This window comes from Rhea pennata, chromosome 19 (assembly GCF_028389875.1).
Source record: "Rhea pennata isolate bPtePen1 chromosome 19, bPtePen1.pri, whole genome shotgun sequence".
Classification (NCBI taxonomy): Eukaryota; Metazoa; Chordata; class Aves; order Rheiformes; family Rheidae; genus Rhea; species Rhea pennata.
This window is the reverse complement of record NC_084681.1, coordinates 7,602,828-7,627,455: the sequence shown is the minus strand read 5'-3', so window position 1 is coordinate 7,627,455 and position 24,628 is coordinate 7,602,828. Positions and strand designations below refer to the sequence as shown.

Below are 24,628 nucleotides of genomic sequence, written 5' to 3'. Positions count from 1 at the left end.
TTTGCTTAAAGGCAATTTAGCAGACATCAGCTGATCAGTGCCGGCTGCCCATGTGTGAGCTTTTACTTCAGCGCTTGTAACAGAGTCACACTTGAACTGCTCATGACCTGTGAGCAGATTATGGTTATCTAAACAGCGGCGCTGTAGTGCGCACTCAAACAATGCTTGTAAATAAATAAATGAAAACCCAGTGTAACGACTGCACAAAAGATAGTTTGAATATTTTTATCCGTATTTAAAAAACTTAAGATATTTTAAGTATTAAGTCTCTTCAACTAAAAATATGGGTCATAGAGGTGCGTATCTTTGCTCAGCTGAAGTTCTGTAGATGCAGCCTTGGTCCTGTGCTACGTTGCACTTTTGGAGTATTAGTATTAGGAGAGGGAAATGTATCCTACTGTCAGCCTGTTCAGGCAGGAGCAAAAAGTCAGATAACTGTTATCCACTACAATTTGTTGTGGCTATTCAGATTTTGTTCTCTTCTTTTGCTCTACCAGTTTCTATCTCGGTAGGTAATTAGATTTCTTTCTCTTTCAGATCTAGCAGTTAGCAGTGGGACAGATTAGAGTGTTAATATGTCATATAGTGTTGGACAGCAGAAAAAATTGATCTTTTAGAGTTTAATTTTCTGAAGCCCTTCCATCCACTACAGTTGTTCTTTCTGCTTTTCCTTTTTAATCTCCTAACTCTTCCAAAAGAGAAGCATGATGACATTGCAAAAAAGTAAGCCACAAATGAACATGATTGTTCATGACTATTGTTTTTTAAGTTAATATCTTCACTATAACTGTATTTATATTTTGTATGTCATTTTTGAATCTGCTCTGTGATTTCCTGCATGTGTATCTTTTCTCCTCTTTGTATTTCCTTATCTTCCTCCACTTAGACATCCTTAATCATGTGACACTTGTGACTTGAGGCTGTAAGTGTATCCTTTTTTCTTTTTTAATCAGATTTGGCTTTTTGTTGCAAAGGAAAAAACTTCAGAAAAATTGAGAAGGAAGAAAATACTGGAAAAAAAAGTATTACTTTAGTGCTTTATGGTCAAAAATTAAAAAAAAAAAAAAAAAAAAAAAAAAAAAAGATGGGGCAGGATCTATGCCATGTTGACTTCCAAAACCAAATCAATTTGGGGAGAGGTGATTTCAAACTATAGCATGACTGACTTTATGGAACATGATACCACTCTGTTCAAGAAGCTACTTCAGACAGTAGCTGGCTTGTCTGTTGCACTGTGCCAGTTGACAGAAATTCAATGAAAAACAAAGCACCAAAATTTTGAGAGTAAAAATGCTTTGAAGTATTGATTTACGTGCATTTTAATACTACTTACTAACATGTCTCTTGTCTTGTTACTACTGATCTTACATTCAGTTTTAGAATTAAGTTATAGTAAAAAAAAATCCCTTAAAAAGAGAAACCTTGATCATCTGTATTTGTTGTTTGTTTTGACTTGCCTGTTGAGCATTTTTTATGTTAATAAAGCAAGTTATTATTTCTGTTCTCTAATTTAAACTACTTTTAACCTGTATCAGCAAAAAAACAAGAAGCTGACAGTCTTATCTGCAGTTGGGCTCATGCCAGTTCTGTCATGAGTTTGTATGCTTGTTTTGTAAAATTCTCTATAGTATAAATGTTGCCTTAAATCATTTAAAATAGGCAGTATGTAACCAGTGCAAATGCAGAAAAACTGATTGAAATCGTGTTTATGCTGAAAGCATCAGCAGGTTTGTCAGTGGAATTCAGAACAAATGATCATTAGAGATGATGATAAAGAATCAGAATTTTTTGGCTTTCAGGTTTTGCAATGAGTATGTAATGATGACAGTCAACTAATCTCTGGCACAGAAGTCGATCTGGTTAGGTGATTAAACAGAAAGGTACCTGTGGATGTATAGTGACTTCTCATGACTTTCTTACAAGACCATGTGGTTTCAGTACTGTATCTCTTTGACTGTTTTAAATTATTGCTCCAGGTTTTTGCTCACCACGTGTTGTTGTTGTTGTTGTTGTTTGTTTTGTTTTTTTTACAGGTTCATCGTGCAGATGCAGTCTTTGAAACAAAAATGGGAAGAATAAGCCAATATCCTAATCAGTTTTGCTGTATATTGAAATGTGATAAGCCTTTCTCTTTTTTTGGTTTGTTTCCTTCAGGTTTTGAATGAAGAATGTGATCAGAACTGGTACAAGGCAGAACTCAATGGAAAAGACGGCTTCATTCCCAAGAACTACATAGAAATGAAACCACACCCGTAAGTAGAGCTTTGGGCGATAGGCTTCCTTGCTCTCAAACAGGAGGGAGGTCTGCTTCTCAGCACTTTGCAGAGCGTACCTAATCGGATCTATCAAGATATGTGGATAGATAAAGGATGGCCATTGGATTGTACCTCTGCCTGCGGCTTGCAGTGTTCACCATAACTCGTTCCAAGTTTACTGTAGCACGATGTTTTGGCCTCCTTTCTGGTGCTGGCTGTGGTGTTTTGATGTAGGGTTAGAAAGACTGATTTGCAAGGGCAGGCAGGAGGAGAGACTACACTAGCAGACTACTAGTAATTCAGTAGACAATTGTTACCACTACCAGCACCGCAGGGGGGAAAAAAAAAGTGACTGAATTCCCTGTGTTGTTTACTGTGGGATCAGATGTAGAGCAAGCAATAGGGGAGGAGCAAGACTTGGCTGATTCAAAAGGGGATCTGGATTGTCCTTCTTGTAGCAGCCAGCTGTCGGGTCTACCCTACTTGTTACTTATTACTCTCTTGCTAATGTATTTATGCTCCTTAGAATTGGGTGTCTCAGCTTAATCTTTGCAGAAAAGACTCCAGTACAAGTGTTGTGATTCAGGGGAAATTTGCCAGAAATTAACAAAAATTTCAAACTTGACAGGCAAAAAATTGTAAGTCTCTATGCAATGTTTTTTGTTTCTTTTTTTAATCAAGCTCTGTTTTAAAAAGAGTATTTTAAATTTTTATTTGTAGACTTTTCTTAGAATATTAAATGTTTGTGGTTAGCCATTTCACAGTTTGGTAAGACCAGGTGTTAGAACTTGATACTGTGCTTGGGTGATGATTCTGTCTTGTACTTAGTGCTGCAGATAAGAGCGAAAATTTTTTGGCATTCATAGCTCACCAGAAAAATACTTGGCAATATATGCAGCTGAATTCTTAGTATGTCTCCATCGCATTCTGTGGTTCTATACTCAGGGTAGTTTAAGTTGGGCGAGACCTCGAGAGTCATCTGATTCAATGCTGTGCTCTCAAAGCAGACCAGCTTCAAAGAGCGTGTACTGCTATGCAGATATAGTTGCATTGGTTTGCAGCTCCGGGGAAGACTATTTGAATAACCTCTTTGAATGTTTCCCCTTAAATATAAAGGAGCAAGCATATGAAAGTAGTAGGGTTTCATGATTCTGAATAGTTTATTGCCATCAGTTCAAGTATTTTTACTGTCTTCTACTGAACTTTGGTTCTGTCAAAAATTGAATTTCTTCAAAATCTGAACAAGAAGATGGCAAGCTCTGAGTAGCAGAGTTAAAGGGGAGAGAATGTTTTGGAAGAAGCAGCAAAACTGGTCATCAGAGTTTTTAAAAGGAGCTGTAGTGTTTATTGCCTGCAAAAGCTGAAGCTGGCTTTGTTAATTATTAGCTGTAATTATATCATGAAGACATTGTAGTTAAATACAATCAAGCATTATTTTCTAAAGGCTCTTTTGAAATGGCAGAGTGAAGATTCTGAGGGACCGTGACCATGCCCTGAGAAGGTGAAAAGGTATACTGCTTTAGTGCAGCTAAGTGGGAAGCGAAGCCAGGATGCCCAAGAAACTTATGAAATTGTTTAAATAAAGCCCTGCCTGCTGTAATAACAAGCCTAGCTTTCTCTGATCTTACTAGTCCATTGGGGTCACAAACGCACGTGCCAATTTCAATCTCTCATTAATTTAAATCCTTGTACATCTTGTAGTAAGTTTCACAGGCGTTTGAGTTTACTATAATGATAATACTCTGTTCATTCTATAATCATCTTGGTTTTAGAGAGGGAGCTGTCAATTTTTACTTATTGCTACCAAAGAGGGAATGAGCAATATCAGAGCCTGAAAGTAGGTGAGTTTGCTGATGGTTTTTAGGCATAGTCAATTTGACCTTTTTTTGAAAATGTTTAAAATGCTGATGGTAGCTAGATGGTGAGAGTTAACTCCATGTGTCAGCACTGTTGGGAGTCTTAACTAGTGCATTAACAATCCTGGGAGATTATGCAAAAGTTCTTATAGCGTAATGTTTGCCTAACTGCAGAGCTCTCTAAGTAATCCAGCAGGTCATACAAAAAGCAAACTACAGGCAGGTGACCAGGTGTGAGAAAGGGAATGCTTTTTCCTCCAATCAGTGTCACACTGTGTTGTGGAAAGGTGGCTCAAGAGCTTTTCAAGAGGGTTTGGAGAGAAAGAAACTGAAAAATGGCTTTATACGGTAGCCTTACCCTGGGATCTGAGATCTTGAAATCATCCAGCCCTACAGCTAGTCTTAAATGTTGTGTTCTTCCTGCTTGAATGTTGCAAATATTCCAGTTTGCTTTGTAACTATTAGCAAATTAAGCCAAAGGAAAATATGGAGTCCTTCAATCACCAGCTGAGTCACCTGGACTCCAAAGGGTTAATCTGGATTGCACATCAACTAACAAAGCAAAAATATAAGTAGATAAAACCATGATACTCAGTGAAGAGCTGCAGGATACTTGGGACAGGGAGGTTTCCTGCAAAGGCACAACTGTGCAGTTCAGTGGCAGGACTACGTTTTCTTTTTCAAGGAGTCTGGAAGAATTTGCTGTTTATATAGAGTGGGCTGGGTCAGATTTGTGGTATATACATCTCAACTGTTTATATTCCTGTTACACTGTTCTTGCAGACATTGCTAAAGTGTCACTTTGCAATACAATAACTTATGTGGAGGAAGTAGAGCCAAGCTAAGTGGTTGCACTAAGTGAAGCCAGAACAATTTCCAAACTGCTGATTGAAAGGAGTCTGAACGCAAGGTGAACTCAGTGTTGTACCAATCAGTGCATCTCCCTCTAGCTGTGGAGCATCAGCAGTAATATCTGGATTTGTTTTTGCAATGCTGACTGGATGAGCTTCAGCTATATTACAAAGCTTGTTGGAGACAAATGTTATCAAGCCAGGCCATTCAGAAGGGAACCTATGGGAACATTGTGGTCACTTTCTTTGGCTCAGAGCTCTTGGACATGCTGGGATTTTGTTTCAATCATTTATAGGAGCGATTTTTATGTGCAGAAAGTTTCTGGTGCTTTGCATGTGTGTTCTTAAGTGGATAGGACTGCCTCCAAGTAACTTACTTTGTTTCTTTGTGATCTGTGAAAGCCCCAGAAGTACTGAGTTTTCTTTCTTCGTCTTTTATAGTTAAAAATCAGGCTTTTCTCTGTGGATGGCTAAAGTGGTACTGAGCTCATAAAAACTACAACAGCTTGAGAATTGTGGAAGATTTCTAATCTCTGTCTCCTATTGAAACTAAAATGCCTTGGAAGCAGCTGGCAGAAAACTTTAAGAATTTGACATTGTTACTTTGCAAGCGTTACTTCCATTAATTGAATTGTACACTTCTGCTGTTTAATGATTCAGTAAAATTGAGGGGGGAAATAGGGTGAAATAAACAAACAAGAACTATGGCAAGATATCTAAAATCAAAGTATAAAGCTTACGTTATGTAATACTTGGCCGAGGTAAAATTCAAGACTTGCTTATCTTTCTCACAACTGTGCCAAAAACTCAGGAAGGAAAATACTACCTTTGAATTCTGAAGGAATTGTACATAATGGTTTCTCTTGGCTGATTTTGGAGGGAGTGCAATGAGAGGCAGGTAGGCACTCCCTCTGCTGGCTTTCTCACCCCTCAGGTACGGAGAAGCAATTAAAGTGCAAAACCACCAAGGAACTACTAAATGCCATCAAGTTCTTTGTCACTGGAAATAGGATGAATGTGGGAGAGAGCTTATTCTTTCCATTCCAGGGGATGAAAAGAACAAAAACAAGATGTACAATTAAATTAAATATGTCTAGCTGGGGAGCTTTTCTCACTTTCTGCCTGCCTATGGCTTCACTCCTGGCATCCACATTAGCTTTCCAACATGTGATATCTGTCTTTGACCACAGTGCTCAGGTATAGTAGTCACTAGGGTCAGAAAGGTTGAACTGTGTGCTTCAGGAACAACCAACTGCTGAATGAAGCTGGTCATTCTGCCTGCTGAAGGAACTATGTCCTACCACCTGATCTGAAAGAGACTGTAAATTGTTTTTGGACACACAATCTAATTTCCATTTGTGCAGGATGGTAAACTCATAGGCAGGATCTTGTTTCGACAACTGTAATGTTTCTGAAGAGAAACCTGTGATCAAACTCTTTCACTTGAGTTTTACAAATGCTACTTTTTTTTAAGGTTCTTATCTGTTAAAATAGTGATGTTTCTGTGCTTAATCCTATATAACCTGTGTTATACATTGTCTGCTCTGCAAATAACTGTATCATAGAGAAGTTCCATAGCGACTGGACTCTGTTGTCTCTAGGTCGATGGCATCATACAATCTGCATAACTAAAACTTTGCTGCTTCTTCTAGAGATGCAAGACTTTATCCCTTAGTGATAGAGGAAGGGTTAGGACTTGAAACACTTGCTTGAGCTACACCTTTTGATTACTAAGGTATCTCTGTAGAACCTAGTAGAATTTTCAACTTTGTCTAAAGTTTTAGGGCAGTTCTCTTAGTCTCACAGAGCTGGACTTTGCTATGAAGCAGTTGTGTAAATTAGGTTGTTGTTGTGATTGTTTATATACTGAACTTCAGTTACAGTAAGGTGCTAAGCAATATAAACAGCATACTAAATTGCGAGTAGTCCTTTTATCATCAGAGGGGAAGACCCTGTAACTTGAGAATTTCACTCTTATTACATCTCTGTTCTGGTAAATTAGGTGAAACAGGGCTAGTACGAGCACACGCTTGTGAAGGCATGGTAGCCTTCGTTCCCAAGATGAAACAATATGAAAGGGTGCATGGTGTTTACTTGCCTGTGTTAGAGTGGCAATGATGTGTGGCTTAGTTATTGCTGTTAGGAATCATTGCATGTTGGTGCAAATACCTAGGTCAGGGTTTTCCATGAGAGGATTAAATTTCTTAACTTGCTCTTTTGTTTCCTTTTCTTCCCTTACCCCATAGATGGTTTTTTGGAAAGATTCCTCGAGCAAAAGCTGAAGAGATGTTAGGCAAACAGAGACACGATGGTGCCTTCCTCATCAGAGAGAGTGAGAGTGCTCCTGGGGACTTCTCACTCTCAGTCAAGTAAGTAATACCCAGAAGCAATAATTTGTGGTAATCAGGACATCTACTACTCATTTGGACTCATAGATAAAAGACGGTGATTGTCAATGCTGAAGAGCAGGAACAATCTTTCCAATGCCCTATAGCATGCCAGTTCTTCCAGCGATATGTATTTATTTCCTCTTCAGTAAGAGGAATTGTTTCGTAATGAGCTACACGGCTGCCCTTGGTGGCAAGCTGCTGCCTGACTTAAGCAACAACTAAACATTGTTTTGTTTTGTGGATCCCGTTTGTTTGTGGATCCCGTTCCTCCTTCTGATGGCTACAAAGTGCCTGGTGTATGCTTGCCTTTCTCCTGTCTTCCTCCATTCTTCCTCTGAAGCAAAAACTGTTTTTCCATCTTCTGTCTTTGTCTGCCTGGTATACTTCCAGGTGTGTTTTTCATGACTACTTGGCCCAAGTCTTGGAGACAATCATCTTTTCTTGCATTGGTATGTGGAACTGTGAAAACAAAGACCTCTTCTATCACACCCGGGTGTTCCACGTTGGTAGAGACCTTAGTCTAGAAGCAGTGAACTGAAGAGGAACAGTTCTTATCCTTGAATAATCTTTCTTGATGTGCTAGCTCTTAACCATCAGGAGTTCCTGTTAGTTAGCCATGGGCCATATATTACCATGCTACCTATCTCAACCCCTCTGAAGCCACTGTAAAATAATGGTTTTACAAATTTGAAAGTGTAGGAGGCATAATTTAACACAGAGCAAGGGAAGATTCTGTCCTTAGCAGCTGATTTTTCCCTTTTTCTCCACTTTCTGTAATCTTCCCTTTTCCTACTGGAAATGAACAGGATGTTCTTTAGAAGCCAGGCAGATTCCTTGTTTGCTGGATTTTCCATGGCTATCACTGATCTGTCTCAACAGTTTTGTTTTGGTTTTGTGGTTTTTTTTCTTTTTCTTTTTTTGCTCTTCTTTGGTCTGTAGTCAAATTTTTGTCCTTCTGCACAGCAGCACTGAATCATGCCAACAAACTGAATTAAAGCTACTGACTGTAGAAGGATGTTTATATTTCTGCCTTGGGTACAATCATCCAAACTAGAATACTAGATATGAACACAAACTTCATTGCAGAAAGTGTGTTTCTTTGTAAAACCTGAAGTTGTAACAGCGCATCTATGCCTGCCTGTTAGCTTAGTGTTGCCATCTGGTGGCCAGTTCTCAATTGTTTTTTTTTTTTTTTTTTTTTTTTTTTTTTTTTTTGGCTGTTGTACTGTGGGGAGAAAAAAAAGAAAAAAAAGCTGTTTTCTAAAAGGGTGATCAGCAAGATTTGAAATGGAAAGAAATTCTCAGGTTGAGGAAGGGAGAGCTGAGGCAGTGCCTTTGTTTCATGTTTGCTTTGTAGCCAAGAATGTGTCTACTTTTTCAACCAAGGTATAGAAAATATGCATGCCAAGTAGAAATAATTGTCTCCTATTTTCAGTGTTTTGGACTTTAAAAGAAAAATATCAATGTGCTTTTCTCTTGGAAAATCCTGGTGTAATTCTTGAAGCTCCTCTTTATTCAAAATGTTGGAAAAATAGCTTTAACTGAATGCCAACATTTGTCAGAATTGTTAACACAGAATTGAAGTTGCAGCATCACCTTTTATGCATTTTCTGTTGCTTTTTTTATCTGAAAGATGAGAGAGAGCTTTTTGTTTTGCAAAATGGTCTTTTAGACAGTAGTTTCACAGTTAGCACAAGTGCATGCTGGCTGCCAAAAGAGGCAGCGCTGCTCTCCCTGTGGCAGTTTTTTCCCAACAGTTCACCTACCTTGCGACTGGTGCGTGTACGTTACATTGTCTCTCACACACTAGTAGTGGAGTGGGGAGCATGGATGGAGAAGCGCAGCATGACAGCAAGAGTAGCAGAAAGTTTAATTGACTTGAATCAGTTGTGAAATTGCTGTGTGTAGAGAGCTAAACCAAAAAAGTGCTGTCAGTGTTCAACTTTGAAATCTTGTTTTTGGGAATGTGGAGTGGAAAGCACTATTGTGCAGCTACCTTAATGTGACCTTGCACTTCTACCACCAAGTTCCTGATATGTGTCCCAGGTGTTTTGTGCACTATGTTCAGTGACTCAGGTGACAGTATACATATATCAAAATGTACTGGATGCCAGCTACGTGGCAATATAGTGTAAAAAAAAAAATAAAGTTGGAATGTTGCTTATGATCAGGGAGAAGGGGTGTTCTGACACTAGGAATCCTTGCCTAAAAGACCTGAAACTTGTCCTTACAAATTTAGAGAGGTTTGAAAAGCTGATCTTAAACTGAAGTTTTATTGCAAGAGGTAAATATGTAGACTTTGCAGACTCGCCCCCCTCCCCACCCCCCGCCAAATATTTCAGTATTTGGAATCTATCTCTGATAACCAGTTTTTGTAAGATACAAGTGAAAAGTAGCTTTAAGATATGCCATTTACTGCATCCAATTGGTATCTGTATTGACAGTGTCACTGTTTGCAGTGTGCTCTGAAGGGTACCTTTTTAAGTTCAGGACTTTTTTTTTTTTTTTTTTTTTTGGTGTGTGGCCATCCCAGAAGAAGAGTACTCAAAGTACTAGTAACGTGCTTTTTCTGTTCTTCATTCTTTTCTCCTAGGTTTGGAAATGATGTGCAGCACTTCAAGGTGCTTAGGGATGGGGCTGGCAAGTATTTCCTCTGGGTGGTGAAGTTCAATTCTTTGAACGAGCTGGTAGATTATCACAGATCCACATCTGTCTCCAGGAACCAGCAAATATTTCTCCGGGACATTGAGCAGGTGCCACAGGTAAGAGAAGCAGTATCCTCATAGAGCGAACTCTGTTTAGACTATTGCAACCCTCCATCTGAAGTGAGGTTGCATCTTAGAGTAAATGAATAGGGATGAACAGGAGCTGACTTTGACATTTTCTTGTCTGCTGAAGTATATCTTTGGATCCTATAGCCAGACCTCATCTGGGAAATAAGCTGGGTGTTTATAAAAACCTACCACAGTTAGGCTGTGGTATTGGCCTTTCCTGGAGAGGTGCAACTAAGGGAAAAGGTAGTAGCAGATGGAACATCTCTAGCTTGCTTTTTTGGATCTAGCCAGTATTAACAGAAACCAAAATCTACTGCTAAGTGTCAACAGAGCAGCTTTTGTATAACTTACTCTTTTGTTCCATTTCCCTATTAAAATGTTATGATTGATACATAACTGAATCTTTTCATCAATTTTGGATAAATCCTTCTGCCTCTATATGCAGCCTTCTAGTTCTCATGTGAAGACAAGGGGCATTGTATTGCTCTATGGGTGCTGCCTGCACCCTTTGCCACAGTGTGTCTGAATTAACATCTGTCTCTCAAGTTTTTTGGTCAGTGCTAAACAGGATTAGAAAAGAGGCAGCTAAAAATGACAGGCATGAAAATTTCTTTCTAGCCTTACAATTCTAAGAATACAAATGCATTTTCAATGAACCTTTAGCTTTTCCATAAGCATGGAAGCATTTTGTGACCAGACAAAATGCTCTGCAACAGAACTTCTTGATACATGTGAACGGTGGAGAGCTTTCAAGGAAAGTATGTAAAATGCCAATATTAAATTTTTAAGAGAAACTTGGTATATCAGAGTATTAGGTAGGTAAGTAATATTTATGCTGTCAGTTGGCAAAAGCAGGGCAAATATGAGAAAAGAAATTGTGTTGCAGTAGAGTACAGATTTAAGGTAAGCCATGAACACTGGAGCATGCTAGGGAAACATCTGCTATCTTTTTTCAGCTCTTTCACAAAAACATGATTCTTTTAAGGTCTTCTGTGGGCTATGCTTTCCTTTTTTTTAGCATCTTTTTGCAGATGATGGAGGCTAGCTTTCAGAGAAATGAAACAGCCTAAATGTTTACTGCCAGAGGTGGTGTAAGCTAAGCTTCTGTCTGAAGGAGCAAGTGTCTTGTTCTGTGGATGATTTTCATGTATTTTTTCATCTCTTTCAGCAACCAACATACGTTCAGGCCCTGTTTGATTTTGATCCCCAGGAGGAAGGAGAGCTAGGCTTCCGCCGTGGAGACTTTATCCAAGTCCTTGACAATTCTGACCCCAACTGGTGGAAGGGAGCCTGCCACGGACAGACGGGCATGTTTCCACGCAACTATGTGACCCCGGTGAATCGGAACATCTAGAGATAAATATTAGAGATTATTTAAAGAAACCAGAGAAACAGTAAATACGCATACAGAGTCTAACTGCAGCCAGTGACCTAAAACCACACGGCGATAAAACCTGAGTCGCATTTCACCATGAGGTGATCCTCCTTCACTCAGTATGGAACTTCAGGGGCAGGGGGGGGGTTCAACTTACACACCAAAACTTATCTTTAAAAAACAGAAAAAAAAAGAGAGAAAAAAAGAAATGAACATAACAAATTTCCTCAGCTGCTCCTGGGTTACCCCCTTTTATTCACTCTTCTTGTTTCTCCCTTCTCCTCCTCCTCCTCTGTCCATCAGTGCATGACGTTTTAATGCCATATAAAGTCCTAGCCATGCAGTTAAAGGAAAAGGGAGAAACTCTGCGGGTATTTTCTCTCTCTGCAAGCAGTCTTCATTTGACATGAAGGGACATGAGAGAAGAAACAAATCCACAGTCCTGCCTTTAAAAAAAAAAACAAAAAAACAACAAAAAAAATCATCAGTCTTTGCTTTTGCCTTCAACATTCAGCTCTTCTGGCCTGGGAAAGATGAGGTATTGCTCTAATTTTTATTTTCTTCTGGCGCTCAGCAGCTTCCAAGCAGAGGAAGGGAGAAAAATGTGTGTGGCTTTTTTTGTTGTTGTTGTTGTTTTTTGATTTCTTTTGAGTCACAGAGCTGCTTTGAGAAATTCCAACCTACAACTGAAGTCTGTTCTTGCTGTGCTGACAGCTTTTTTTTTGTTTTTTCTTAAAGGTGTACGGTTGAGCACATTCTGTAATTTTTTCCATAGTGCCTTCCCTTATTTTCTTTTATTAATTATTTTTTTAAGTTAAAAGAACAGTCCAGAGCTTTTCAGAGAAATTTTTTTTTGCCTGTGTAAATATATTGGGGGGAACGGTGTAAAGGAGGGTGGTTTCACCAATAGACATTTAAGAAAAAAATTACAAACAGAGATGGAGCTTTAATTTTAAGATTTGTCTTACTGTTTGACTTTCCTTATTCCAAGGAAAAAAAAATATCCGAGGCATTCAGTGGCAGCTTAGGCTGCTTGAAGGTGGGGAGCTGCAACCAGGAGCCTCAAAAGAAGAAAGAGAAAGTGGAAAGTGTTATAACCAGGGAAAATGAGGAAGAATATTTTGAGGAAGGGAGAGGCAAGGTGGGAATTTGAGATATCCTATAAAACATACATTCCTTTGATGGAGAACTCTATCATGCAGAAGAACCTCGAGTGCTTGAAAACACACTATGCCATTAGCGAATGTTTCTACATGATGTATGTAATCAGCCTATCTTTTTTGGCCTGGATAGGGAATATTTGCAGTCACGTTGCTCTTGAAAAGTGGGGTTGGCATCACTGTTCTCCATTTTCTCCTCCCTCCTCAGGTCAATGTTACTGTTGAAAAAGTAGGTTTCCCTCCCCTGCTCCCCATTCACAGCAGGCTGTGTGATGACAGTATTCCCCACCCCTCACCAGAACAGCATTTATTTTCACCATTTGCTCCTCTGCCAGAGCAGTGTCAGTCGGACGGAAAGGAAAGAAATCAAACTGCACCGCTCTTTGTGCCAATCTTCAGTTGCATTATTTTTCCTTTGATGGCCACTTGGCTGGATCCCTTCACCCCACCAACGAATCCAAAAGCTGCAACGGAGATCTCCTCCTGCCCTGCCAAAGCACGGGCAATCTTTTGTTGGAGGGTGCCTTTTTTTTGTACTAAGTGTTACAAGTGTTTTAATCCTGAAATGGACTCTGCCTTACACTTTAATTTTCCAGCAGATGAAAGAGAGAGCTATCCTGTAGAGTATTACTTTCTCTCCCTCTCCTTGCTAGCTGTCACTCACTTTCTTCCTTCTTTGTAAAGTGATTGGAAAAGGAATCTATGGCATTCTACACCTGGACCATTTGATTGTTTCCTTATTTTGGAATTGGTGTATATCATGCAGCCTTGCAGACATGTCTTGTGTGTGTATATATATTAAAATCAGTGTTTAAATAAAAAAAAGGCCTATGTACTTAATCCTTTAACTCTGCAGCAGCATTTGGTAGATAGTAATTAACTGTGAATAATAAATATACATTGAATTCTTCACTTGAGCATCTGTGTGGTGTTTCAGTTAACTGACCAAAATATAATTGATGGAGCTAATTTACAGAAGTCATAGAGGAGGAAAAAGCTGTGAGATGTGCTCTGACATGAAGTGTTCAAACTCCTCAGAATCATGATTTGATCTCTGCATGCTTGGCTGAATTATTACTCTTTCAAGCTAACGCGGCTGAGGACTGTGTCGCTTAGCATGTGTGGCATTATAAACAGTGGGGCAGGGGGAAAGGAGCTGTCATTGCTTCCAGAATTGAAGACCGTGTGACTGTTAGCTGAGCGAGTGGATGGCACTTAAATATTTCTGCCCTTGCTTTTTCCAAGCTTTTTTGTGACTACTCAAATGCGTCTGTGGTTCTGACCCTAATGTAATATGGAAGCAGTAATAGAGATGATGTGCTGGTTATTTGTGGAGTGCCTGGAGGTTCATTCCAGCTCTGCCTTGCTGAAGGACAGAGCAGGGAAGATTAGCGTCCAACTTGCTTAAGAACAGCAGCTACGGCTCTGAACGTCGCAGGAGCTTTTCCTCTGCTTGGTTTATGCCTTGCAGGACGTCTCTCGTTTTCTCATGTTGCCTGAAGAAATGGCACTGGCCAGTCCCGCTAATAAGATGTGCGGGTCGCCAGGCACGTTGTTGTTCAGTCGCTGTCGGCTGTGCGGCTTCTCCGCAGCCTTCTCGTGTGCAGGCTGCGCCTGTGAGTTTTAGTGGAGTCTAATACGCAATGGAAAAAGGCCCAGTGATGTGAGTGTGTGTTCTGTGGAGGGTGAGGGGTTGTTTTTGTTTGTTGTTGTTTTGCTTTTGGTGTGTTACTCTTAATTATTCTCCAATACAGACATAATTAAGGAGCTGGCTTAGTAATGTCCACATTATCGCATTGTTGGGTCTTTAATTTGTGCTAGGGAATTCAATGGAGAAATGACTTACAGTGGTGTGCCTTGAGCTTTTGCCTTTATATACATATATATAATGCTGTAAATCATGCACTGTTCATAGCTTGGACCTCTGCGTGGCGGGGCGGCGGGCGCCGAGACCTGTAAATTGCCCAGAATTGGGGATGCTGCGGGGGGCGGGGGCGGACTACATTTCCCAGCGCGCCCCGCGGCGCGCAGGCGCAGTGCGGCGCGGCGGGCGGGCGAGGCGCCGGGGCCGGCACCGCGCAGCGCCCGGGGACGAGGGGGTGGGGGGCGGCGGGGTCGGGGTGAGGGGGGCGGCGGGGTTTGGGGTGGGGGGCTGCAGTGCCCCGTGGGGAGCTCCGCGGGGAGGGGGCTGGCGGCGGGCGCCGTCTCCGTGGCCAGGCCGCGGGGGCGCCGGGCAGACATGGTCGGTTACGACCCCGAGGCCAAGTGCGTGTCCACGCTGGAAGCAGCCGCTGCGGGATCAGCGGCCGGGCTGGTCAGCCGCGTCCTCGTCTGCCCCTTGGATGTCATCAAGATCCGCTTTCAGGTACCTTCCCCGCGGCTCCCGTGTGCTGGGGGAGCGGGCGGGAGCGTGAAACCTGCCCGTGAGCCCGACCCGAGGGGCGTCTGAGGGCGGCTGCGCCTGTTGGCTTAACTTGCCTCGTATCACAACGGGAGCTGGTGTTTTTCTTACCCCCCGCTTCTTTCTCTTTTTCTAAACAATCTCTATCATCTAACCGAATTTCACCAGCATTCACGCTGATTATAGTCACTCCAGGCGCACGGTTTTGTCCTGGCGCATCGTTAGAGCCCAGACGCCGCCGTCGTTTCTGGACGCGATTCTGAGGGAAGGCAGGACGTCTTCACCTAGCGTCCGTCAGGGTCGTGAGATCCTGAGCTGGACACTCGAACCTAGCTGAAACACGATGTGGAATTGAAAGCATTCTCCATGTTTTTCTCCAGCTTCAGATTGAGCAGCTCTCCGCCAGCAACCCGCTGGCGAAGTATCATGGCATCCTGCAAGCTGCACAGCGCATCTTCCGGGAGGAAGGGCTGGTAGCCTTCTGGAAGGGCCACGTCCCTGCTCAGTTGCTCTCGGTTGGCTACGGAGCTGTCCAGGTAAGGGGACCAGACACCAGCCAGGCCCAGCGTTGTAGGACTCTGTGCTTTGCTGCTCTTCAGACTAGCTGCGTTGTCAGATGCAGAAAGATCCAGGTTTGCACTGTATAGATGCAAGCCAGCCCCAGTTGCCCCCAGGCAAGATGTATGCCTGTATAATGCTAGTCTATAATTCCTGAATTAATTCTCCTGAGCTTCCTGAAAAGTACTTTTTCTTTTTGGCAAGCTTAGGACTCTCTGTTCCTAGTGACCTAGGCAAGCCCTGTTTGTTCCTGACTCTTGGCTTAGTTATTTAGGTTCCAAGCGTGTACATTTTTTCCCTTTTTTCACATTTTCCTTACAGACTGGTAGGGCAGCAAAGTCAGTGAGGCTGATGAAAGTGTTTTCCACAGTATTGCCATGCTTTGTAAACATTAGCGATGTGTTTTGTGATTACTGGTTGAGAGAGAAATGGGCAATATATCTGTAATATAGTAAATACTCTTCATGATACACAGAGCATTAAAATTAAATTTTCACACTTCTAAACGCGAGACTGTTGCCAGAAGTATTGGGAATCAGAATGCCCCAGGCATTCCTTGGTTTGCTGAGTGATTTTCACAGGGCATTCTTTGAACACATGCTCTGCCAGGCTGCAAGTTAGAGGGCTTTTGAAGGGCACAGAGAAAGAAGGTGGTTACAAGTGAGGGGTGGAGCCCTGTTGGTGAAGTGAAAGAACAGCGGGAGATCTGTCAGTGATAAGAATTGTCTCCTTGATTTGTGTGTATTTGTTTCTGTAAGTTCATGGTGTTTGAGAGCTTGACAAAATTGGTGCACAACACCACATCATACAATGCCCGTGATTACTTCGTGCACTTTGTCTGCGGTGGACTAGCTGCTTGCACAGCCACTGTTGCAGTTCAGCCCGTTGACACGCTACGCACCCGATTTGCTGCTCAGGGTGAGCCAAAGGTATGGGTTAGGAATTCAGTTTTTTGAACTATTATTTGTGACAGTAGCAATATTTCATTTGCACAAACATAGGAAGTTTGAAAAGTACGTAATAGCCTGTGGATTAACGTAAAAGAACAGGTACTGCTCTTGGGCAATATTTGCGTTGTTGCCAAGATATTCTCTGTGCTGTTGACATAGCTTTCTTAATTATATTTTACTGCTCCTTGTTTTGTTTGACTCCTGACAGGTGATCCAGAAGGAAGGAGAAACTGTCCTTATCAGAATAACTTGATTTTCATTTTGGCTGTTGGCCATTTAAAGAATATACTATCTGTTGTACATTGTGAACTTAAAACTTTCCACTTACAAAGAGTCATGTTTAGGTGACGATGAGGATGATGCTTGAAATTAGTCATGTTTCACCTGTGTTTCGTATTCCTATTTGGAACAGAATTGGTCTGTGTGCTAATTAGGTCCGTTACTGCTGGGGCATATGAGTTTGTATCAGAGCCATTTCTGTACAGGGCTTTGACTTAGCATGCAGTAGAATCACAATATATTCGTAAGAATTCTGTTACAGAAGCAAGCAGAGCAGTTAGGAAAAAATAGTAATTATATCTGTGATGCAAGTGATCACAGTCTATGACTCTTGGTTCAGTACCTTTTTTCTTCTCCTCAGATACAGCCTGGATGCAGTATACAATGTCAGTCCAGGCCTTTTACACAGACTTAACAATCTGGTCGTTGAGTTAGTCTCTTGTGGCTAAGACATAGGTTTATGTTGTCAACTCACTTATACGAACCACAGGGGCTTAGCAGAGAATACTGTGTGAAGATGTGTGAAATGACTTTGTTCATTACTCTGTGCTAAAAATTAGTCAATTGTATTTTGAGCAGTGGGAAATTCCTATCACCTTTCCTATCCTGGGAAATAACCGGACCATTGGATTGCTGATTTAAGCTTGTTTCATTAGGCATCTTGCCTCTTCTTTGTTGTCTAGATCTACCACAGCCTTCGCCACGCGGTTGTGACCATGTATCAGACAGAAGGGCCTTGGACTTTCTACAGAGGTTTGACCCCGACAATCATCGCTGTCTTCCCATATGCTGGCCTCCAGTTCTCCTTCTACAACGTGTTGCAGCGGTTTTCTGAATGGGTGATTCCAGCTGAAGGAAAGAAGGGAGGTAGGCATTTGGGGCGGTAATGTCTGTGGCCTTGGAGAGGAAAGGAGAATGAATGCTAGTTCGGGAGACTGATGTATGCTCAGTTTTCTGTCCTCTCAACCTTTTCAGTGCAACATCTGACAAGTCTCTCAATTTCCCATTTCTCATTCTTGCCCCTGCACGGGTATTACAAAGATAAGTGCAATGCAGTGTACGAAAACTTGTGTTATAGAATAACTGCGATGCAAACTTCGGTAGATGGGAAAGTGAAGTGTCATAGGCCTGGGCACTCTTTCTTTCTTCCCACATTACTCATACTGCGGGAAGACCATGCTGGCATCATTTTCTCTCAATTTCATTAGTGCTGTGGGGACAGGACTCTCAGGTTTCCTCAGGAAATCTGCCTACAAATTGCAGCACAGCTGTGCAGCAGAAAGTTCATTTAGTCTAATTTAAAACTCCCAAGCTCTTGGCTTGATATTTTTATGCTGATTTCTAGCTCCATTATAGGAAAACCTAATCTGATGCACTCTATCACCTTGACAGTTCTAGAGACTAGACACTCCCAAGGAGAGACAGTATATGCAACATGGGCACCTTTTTGTTCCTCATCAGAATTTCTTCAGCTGGTGGAACTAGTATTTTCAAGATTACGTCTACATATTTATTTTTAGATAGCAGATGTTGATGCTAGTTTTGAGCTGTGAAATGCGTTTGTCAGGAAGAAGACTAATACCACAAAACTAATTTCCCACTGGCCTGAGTGAAATCGTCAAGCAGTGTCAACTTGTGACTTACATTGACTTATTGATTGGAGTGATTAATCGAGAGTGCAAGATTTCCAGTCGCTTTTAGCTGAGGCGCACAAAAACTTTTCCACTCATTAGTGACAGGTTCTTCTTTGTTTCTTTTTTATATTATCACTTGGCAGAGCAAAAGAATGAATCAATATAGTGAATCAACGTGAGCTGTTACGCTCTGGCTCTAATGAGCATTGTGAGCCTGCTGTAGGACATACAGGTTGAGGTTCTGTGACCTGAACTGTGCAGAAGAGACAATGTAGCTTTAAAGGGTCTTTCTGGCCTTACTGCCTGTGTATAAATGATTTTACCTCTCGTGACACTTTAATTAGAACTCCCTGCTAATTCTCTTTCCACTCTCTGGTGTCCTCTCTATTTCTGTGCTTCTCAGGCAATGTTAAAAACCTTGTTTGTGGCAGCTGTGCTGGAATCTTCAGCAAAACCCTCACTTATCCTTTTGACCTGTTCAAAAAACGACTGCAAGTGGGTGGCTTTGAGCATGCCCGGGCAGCCTTTGGGCAGGTAAGAGATGTTTGAATTGACTGGTTTTCATGAGTTTGGACTCAGATCAAGGCAAATCCAGAGCCATTTACTACTAGAATGCAGTGATGATTCACCAGTGGTACCTGTTGTGTTTGCATAGGGGTTGGGAGCTCCCAAAGAACTTCTAGGAGCTAAACACTGATCTCCCTTATTAACAGGAATAGTTGCATGAATAAGCAGGATTTATTTTATAATGTTGACCAATATACCTGTGCTCTGCCTTCTCATCCATCTCCATCAGGTTGACTGTCTTGGAGCTGGGGGTGAGTTAGGCAGGATTTCAATTTATTTGATTTTTCTATTTGCTGCTTGGTGTTTGTGATTCAGGACTGAATGATGAACAGAGAATGAGGCTGCCTTCATGCTGGGATCTCCTGTCTGTCAAGATCCTTTTCTGCAGTGAATATTTAGATAAAAGGTGTAGACACCCAAGTGTTCGGAGTGTGTCTTATGTACCAGAACATTCTGAAATTAAGAACACCAACCCTGGTGTTCTTAAGCACTGTCCTTATTACCTAAAAATACACAGAAATGTATTTAAGAAATGCAGATCTTTTAAGGAACTCTCTATTTGTTTCTTTTTTTTTTTCCTAAAACACTGAAATTTTCTTCACATTCCGTGAGTCTGAGAAGCAAATCAGTCTATATCTCAATAAACTCTGAGAGTAGGAATTTTAAGTCCTAACCCACTGCACTGGATGCTTCTCCTCTTCTAGTGAGGTACAGAATTTGTTCTTAAGCACTGATGTGTCACAAGATGTTAAACCTTCATGCTATGACATGACCTGCTGATAACTAATTTAGAGACTTTAAAAGCTGTAGCTGTGTTTTATTTCCTTCAGAAAACTGAAGAGTTGCACCTCCTTAGAGAGTGAAGGAGATGGAAAGCAATAGCAGCATAATCTGAAATAGTTATTCCACAAACTCATACCATAAGTCATACATGCTGCTGTAGCATAAGGCATATTGGGCACTCAGTTGGAATGACCTGCATAAGCTTTTACTGATACAGAATATGTGCTTTGTCTCTACCAGCTGACTCTCTGGCACTTTCAGTTATATTAAGCCCCAGAAAGGCGTCCCCAGGCTTCGTGCCATAATAGGTTTCTCTGATGTTGTTTGGGGCTGTGTTCTTTCCCAGGTGAGCTGTCCTTCAGTTGCTACTTATTTCATCTTTTCACCGCTTCTCTCCTAGGTGCGGATATATAGGGGTGTCCTGGACTGCATAAGGCAGATCATGCGAGAGGAGGGACCAGGTGGATTCTTTAAGGGCCTTTCCCCCAGCTTGCTCAAGGCTGCTGTCTCCACTGGCCTTGTCTTCTTCTGGTATGAGCTGTTCTGCAGCCTGCTGTGTGCTCTGAAGAACACTGATGTCACTAAGAGGAAGGAAAGTTGAAAAGGGCATGTGTTTGGCTACCAGGTATCCTCCTGGAGGAGGGAAACTGATGGCTTTGCTCTGTCATGAGCGTTCTGGAAATGCCAGAGCTCTGAATGTAAGAAGCGGCCTGCTGGGACCATACAGGAGCAGGTGACTGCGAGTTCTGCTGAAGTCACTGAGCTGCTTTGTAGGAAACGTATACAGAGCACTTTTTTGTTCTGTCTCCTCTAATATGAGCAGATATTTAGTAAGGGAAAAAAAAAAAAGCATTAAACTACCTAGCAGAGACTCTACTCTGAAAAGGTGCCTGACAAAGTGGGGGAATTCCTCCACTTGCCCTGGATCACAGAGATGGATGCTGGCTTAGCTTGTGCTGTTTAACCAATGTCACTTCTTGTCACTGCATCTGCACAGCTTTATTTCCCTGCTTATGGCCTGCCATTTGCAGCATATTCTTATCTCTGTGTTGCACAGGTAGCTCTGTACCAGTGCTGTTTTGAAGTCAGTTAAACCCTAAACTGTGCATGGATCCTTGGTTTTCCTTTTTTTTGCTGCCAGCTGCTTCTCTTGATCACCACTTACTAGCTCCACATCCTCAGCCGCCTTAAACACAGTATCTTCTGCTGATTCATGCTGACCCAAACTTGCTCTTCCTGGAACTCTGGTGAGCTTGACTGGGTCTTAAAAGTGCCCATCTCTCCTCTTCTGTGTCTTGCTGTGCATCACTTAAGGTTTTGCATTGCCTCAGTCTTTTTTTACAAGTAAGCCTGCACAGTGAGAACTCTGCTCTGAGGGGGATTCAACGCACAAGCCCAATTCCTGTTGTGGGGTTCTTTGCTTCCCTGCTGCTGTGCAGTGAGTAAACAGATGCTGTATATAATCTTAGACTCAGTATTTAATCTACATTAAAACAATGAAAGAAAGTCCTGTGGAAACTAGTAAACATACTCTTTTATTTCTTAAACTACCACCTTTGAATGTTTTAGCCAATATTTCTGAAGTGGCCTCAACATTTCTGAATGTCTGTTCTAGTGCAGTGCTAACAAATAAAAATGTTTTGACAAGATCAGCCAAAGTGAGAAGGCTAACCAGGTAAAATTGGAGTTGGTTGACATAGCATGGTGTTTAAGCAGAAAAGGATGATTGAATGGAAAAGTGGGGTTTTTTTTTGAAGTTTCAAAGGTTTTACAAATGATGAATTAAAAAAAAATGATTTACGTAAGAAGAAAAAAGAGGAAAAAGTCTTTGTTCCTCCTCTTTTATTCTCTGTTATTTCAAGCTGAGCAGGGTGTGGCTGGGTCAGTGTGAAGGCAGGCTTCCAAGGAAAAGCCACTGCCATGCAAAAGCGTGTTAGTCCTCTGGTGAATGGTGGAAAGGGAAAAGCACTGCAGTTATTTAGAGGATGGTTTGATGTCCTTGTCATGATTCAAAGGTTTTTGTGTCTCCTCTGCGATGCTCAGGGTGTTAATCCCAAATGGTCTGGCCAAATTCCAGTGTGACCAATTCCATTCTGTTGACACAACTTCTCCTGGAGATTTTGATTGCATATCAGTGTTACTCGCTTATCCTGGACTATTAGGAGAGGCTGTTTTTAAAGAGCAGCTGTTTCACTGCTGGGTGAAATACCCAGTGAGATGCCTTGCTAGCTTGGGACAAATGACTTTGTGTCTGCTGCGACTGCAGATCTTTGAGTGGAAAATGACTGAGTTTTGCTGCAGGTGGCTTTGGCGGCTACAATAAAACTAGATTCACTGAGTAGTGTCAGTGTCAGATATGAGACATATATGAGCCTCTAAGAGGGAGCGTTAGCTGCATGCACTGAAAAAAACCCAGCAGTTTTGCTTAAAGGAAAATATGCAAAGGATGTTGAATAAGGCGTCTCAAAGCGCCTCAATCCCATTGGCATTTTCCTAAGTTATTTAGGCTCTTTTGAAATCTTAAAATATTCTTAATAATGTTTTGCCTTTGTTTAGCACTGTTCATCCATTGTTCTAGGAAGACATCATCAGCCTGTAATGACTTGGAAGACCTCATAACCACTAATTCACTTAGCTTCATGACATCCTTCTGAGGCAGCAAAATGCCTCATTTCAAAGCAGGCACAAACAGGTTGGGATTGTGACTGTCCTGACTAGCGGTAGAGAGGAATGCTGTCATGGTTAGCAGGGACAGTACTGACCGCAGCAGAAATTTTTTCCATGCTGACCTGGACTTCCATATGCCTATAGGAAATCTGGACCCATCCATCCTGTCTAAACATTACAAGACTCTTGTTTTCCATTTTATGTCAAAGAGCTGCTGTTAAACTGCACACAATAGAAGGAAATTGGTTAGGAACTAAGTGGTGGGAATCTCAGCCTCTGAGATGAACGGTGATTTTCTTTGGTTCTCATGGGGGCAGAGAATTGAACAGAAAACTGTGTGCTCTGCTAGGGTGATGTTCCTTGAATGTGCTCTGGAGCTTGAGACGATACAGGCTACCTGCTGTGTGCAACTCGAGTGCTCCGCAGAGGGGGCAGCAATGGCGAGTACAGAACAGATCCTCCTGTTCCAGATCTCTGGAGAGGGGGGAAGCAGTTCTCTGTTCTGTCTTACAAGAGCTAACCCGTAACAAATAGCAAAGTTGGAGTTTAAGCTCCGTGGCAGTCAGTGAGCTGCTTGTGCTGGTGTGGCTGAGGCTCTGGAGGAGATGTCCCATGGTCAGAGAGCCTTGGCACGCCGCCGGGTTGTATATATATCCCTCTGGGCTGTTAATCAGGAATGTTACAGGTCCATTAAGGCAGCTGGTCATGCCTGAGTGAAGGAGAAAGAAGCAACCTCAGATACAGAATATTGAAAGTTACGTCTGACAGTCGTTTCATTGCTCGCCCTTGGTCAGCAGCACGTGTCCCTGCGAGATCTCCGATGTGCGCTTGGCTAACTGGGAGCCGCTGTAGTCAGGGAGATGACTGAAGCGGGAATGTTGTTCAGGAATGAGACTTGTTCAATGCAGAAAACTAGCAGGGTAGGCCTTACTTCTGATGATGCTCTGGCAAAACCCACTTGTACCATCTGAAGCTCGATTTCCTGGAATTAGAGGAGCAGGAGGTGTGAGAGAGCTGTAGTCACCTTGTTCCTCCATGCATGGAAACAGGTCTGCTCTTAGAAACTGGCCACACCGGTTCAGTCCAGGTTCACGTGACTCAAGGCAGCAGGTGACTCGCCGGGAGCCTGCGCCACAGTTTGCTTCTTGGGGATGGCTGCGATTTCACTCCGGGATAATCCTGTTGGGGGGATTTGTGTCGCCCGGAATTCACCTCTCAAGCTGCTTAGCGGTTGCGTTTGTTTTCTTCTAGTGCCTTTTACCACCAGCCTGTCCGAAAGCGCTTCGGCAGACGAAGCGTTTGGTGCCCGTCGCGCAGTGGTTGCTGCGGGTTGCACCGCAGCTTCCAGCCAGCCTCGGACGGGAGCGGTCACGTGCAAACTCGGTACCGAGTGCACAGGTTCCTGTAGCCCTGACCGACTCCCTGGAGTCCTGCAGCAGGAATATTGCTTGGGATGCTTGTCCATGGCAGTGCAGCATGATTTTGAAAAAGAAATGAGTGTTCTAGGGTTGGTTGCGGGGTGGACTGTTTTCCTCTTGCGGTGCAGAACTGTAATTCCTTGCAGCGTTCCTCTCTGTTGCCTGGGTGGAGCTTTTGCAGCTGCTGAAAGCATCAGATCGCAATGCGTGACATGTGCCTACATTAAAAAAATGGAATATTAAATATTTAGTTATGCTTTTGTCTGGCTGCGCTCGTTTCTTCACTCCTCGCATGTACACATGGGGTGGAGGCAGTTGGACCGCGCAGGGTGCACACGTGGCCCTCCTGCTGCCCCAAAGGGAGCGTAGTCAGGGCCTGCGCTATGGGGCGGCGGGAGCCACCGGGATTTTCCTTCCCGGTTCTGGTTCCTGGGTGCTGGTCATCGGCGGGCAGAGCAGTCCCATCTGCTCCGTGACATTTTGGACCTCGACACTCAGAACTGTGCAAATGGGGATTGTCCGAGGGGCGCTGCGCAGCCCGGTCTGAGCGCTGCGCTTGAGAGGAACCGCCGGAGCCATGGATGTTTGAACCTGAGCCACAAATCCATGGGGATGAGCTCACGCTTTGTTGTATGCAGCCAGGCCACACAGCGCTGCAGAAAATGTTCACAAACTGCTCGTTCTGCATTTCCTGAAGCTGTTCTCCGGTT

At 42.5% G+C, this 24,628-nt stretch overlaps 2 protein-coding genes across 4 annotated transcripts in view; both read left to right on the top strand.

Moving 5' to 3' along the window:
* GRB2 (growth factor receptor bound protein 2) overlaps positions 1-13,573 on the top strand; it is a 52,673-nt gene extending 39,100 nt beyond the window's left edge. For both annotated transcript variants that reach the window (XM_062592004.1, XM_062592005.1), the window contains 4 exons: positions 2,155-2,252; positions 7,209-7,331; positions 9,946-10,114; positions 11,295-13,573. In XM_062592004.1, coding sequence (XP_062447988.1) covers positions 2,155-2,252; positions 7,209-7,331; positions 9,946-10,114; positions 11,295-11,480 — 576 coding nt within the window. In that variant the 3' untranslated portion in view covers positions 11,481-13,573. The remainder of the gene's footprint in view (positions 1-2,154; positions 2,253-7,208; positions 7,332-9,945; positions 10,115-11,294) is intronic.
* Positions 13,574-14,834: 1,261 nt separating this feature from the next.
* Positions 14,835-24,178, top strand: SLC25A19 (solute carrier family 25 member 19). 2 transcript variants are annotated; one of them, XM_062591985.1, is made up of 7 exons: positions 14,835-15,026; positions 15,443-15,598; positions 16,379-16,549; positions 17,533-17,716; positions 18,887-19,017; positions 20,234-20,364; positions 20,459-24,178. In XM_062591985.1, exons 1-7 carry the CDS (start codon positions 14,901-14,903, stop codon positions 20,568-20,570), a joined length of 1,011 nt encoding a protein of 336 aa, XP_062447969.1. In that variant the 5' UTR covers positions 14,835-14,900; the 3' UTR covers positions 20,571-24,178. The 2 variants fall into 2 exon arrangements, with proteins under 2 accessions (XP_062447969.1, XP_062447970.1); XM_062591986.1 differs by having other exon boundaries at positions 20,234-20,551.
* Positions 24,179-24,628: the final 450 nt, after the last annotated feature.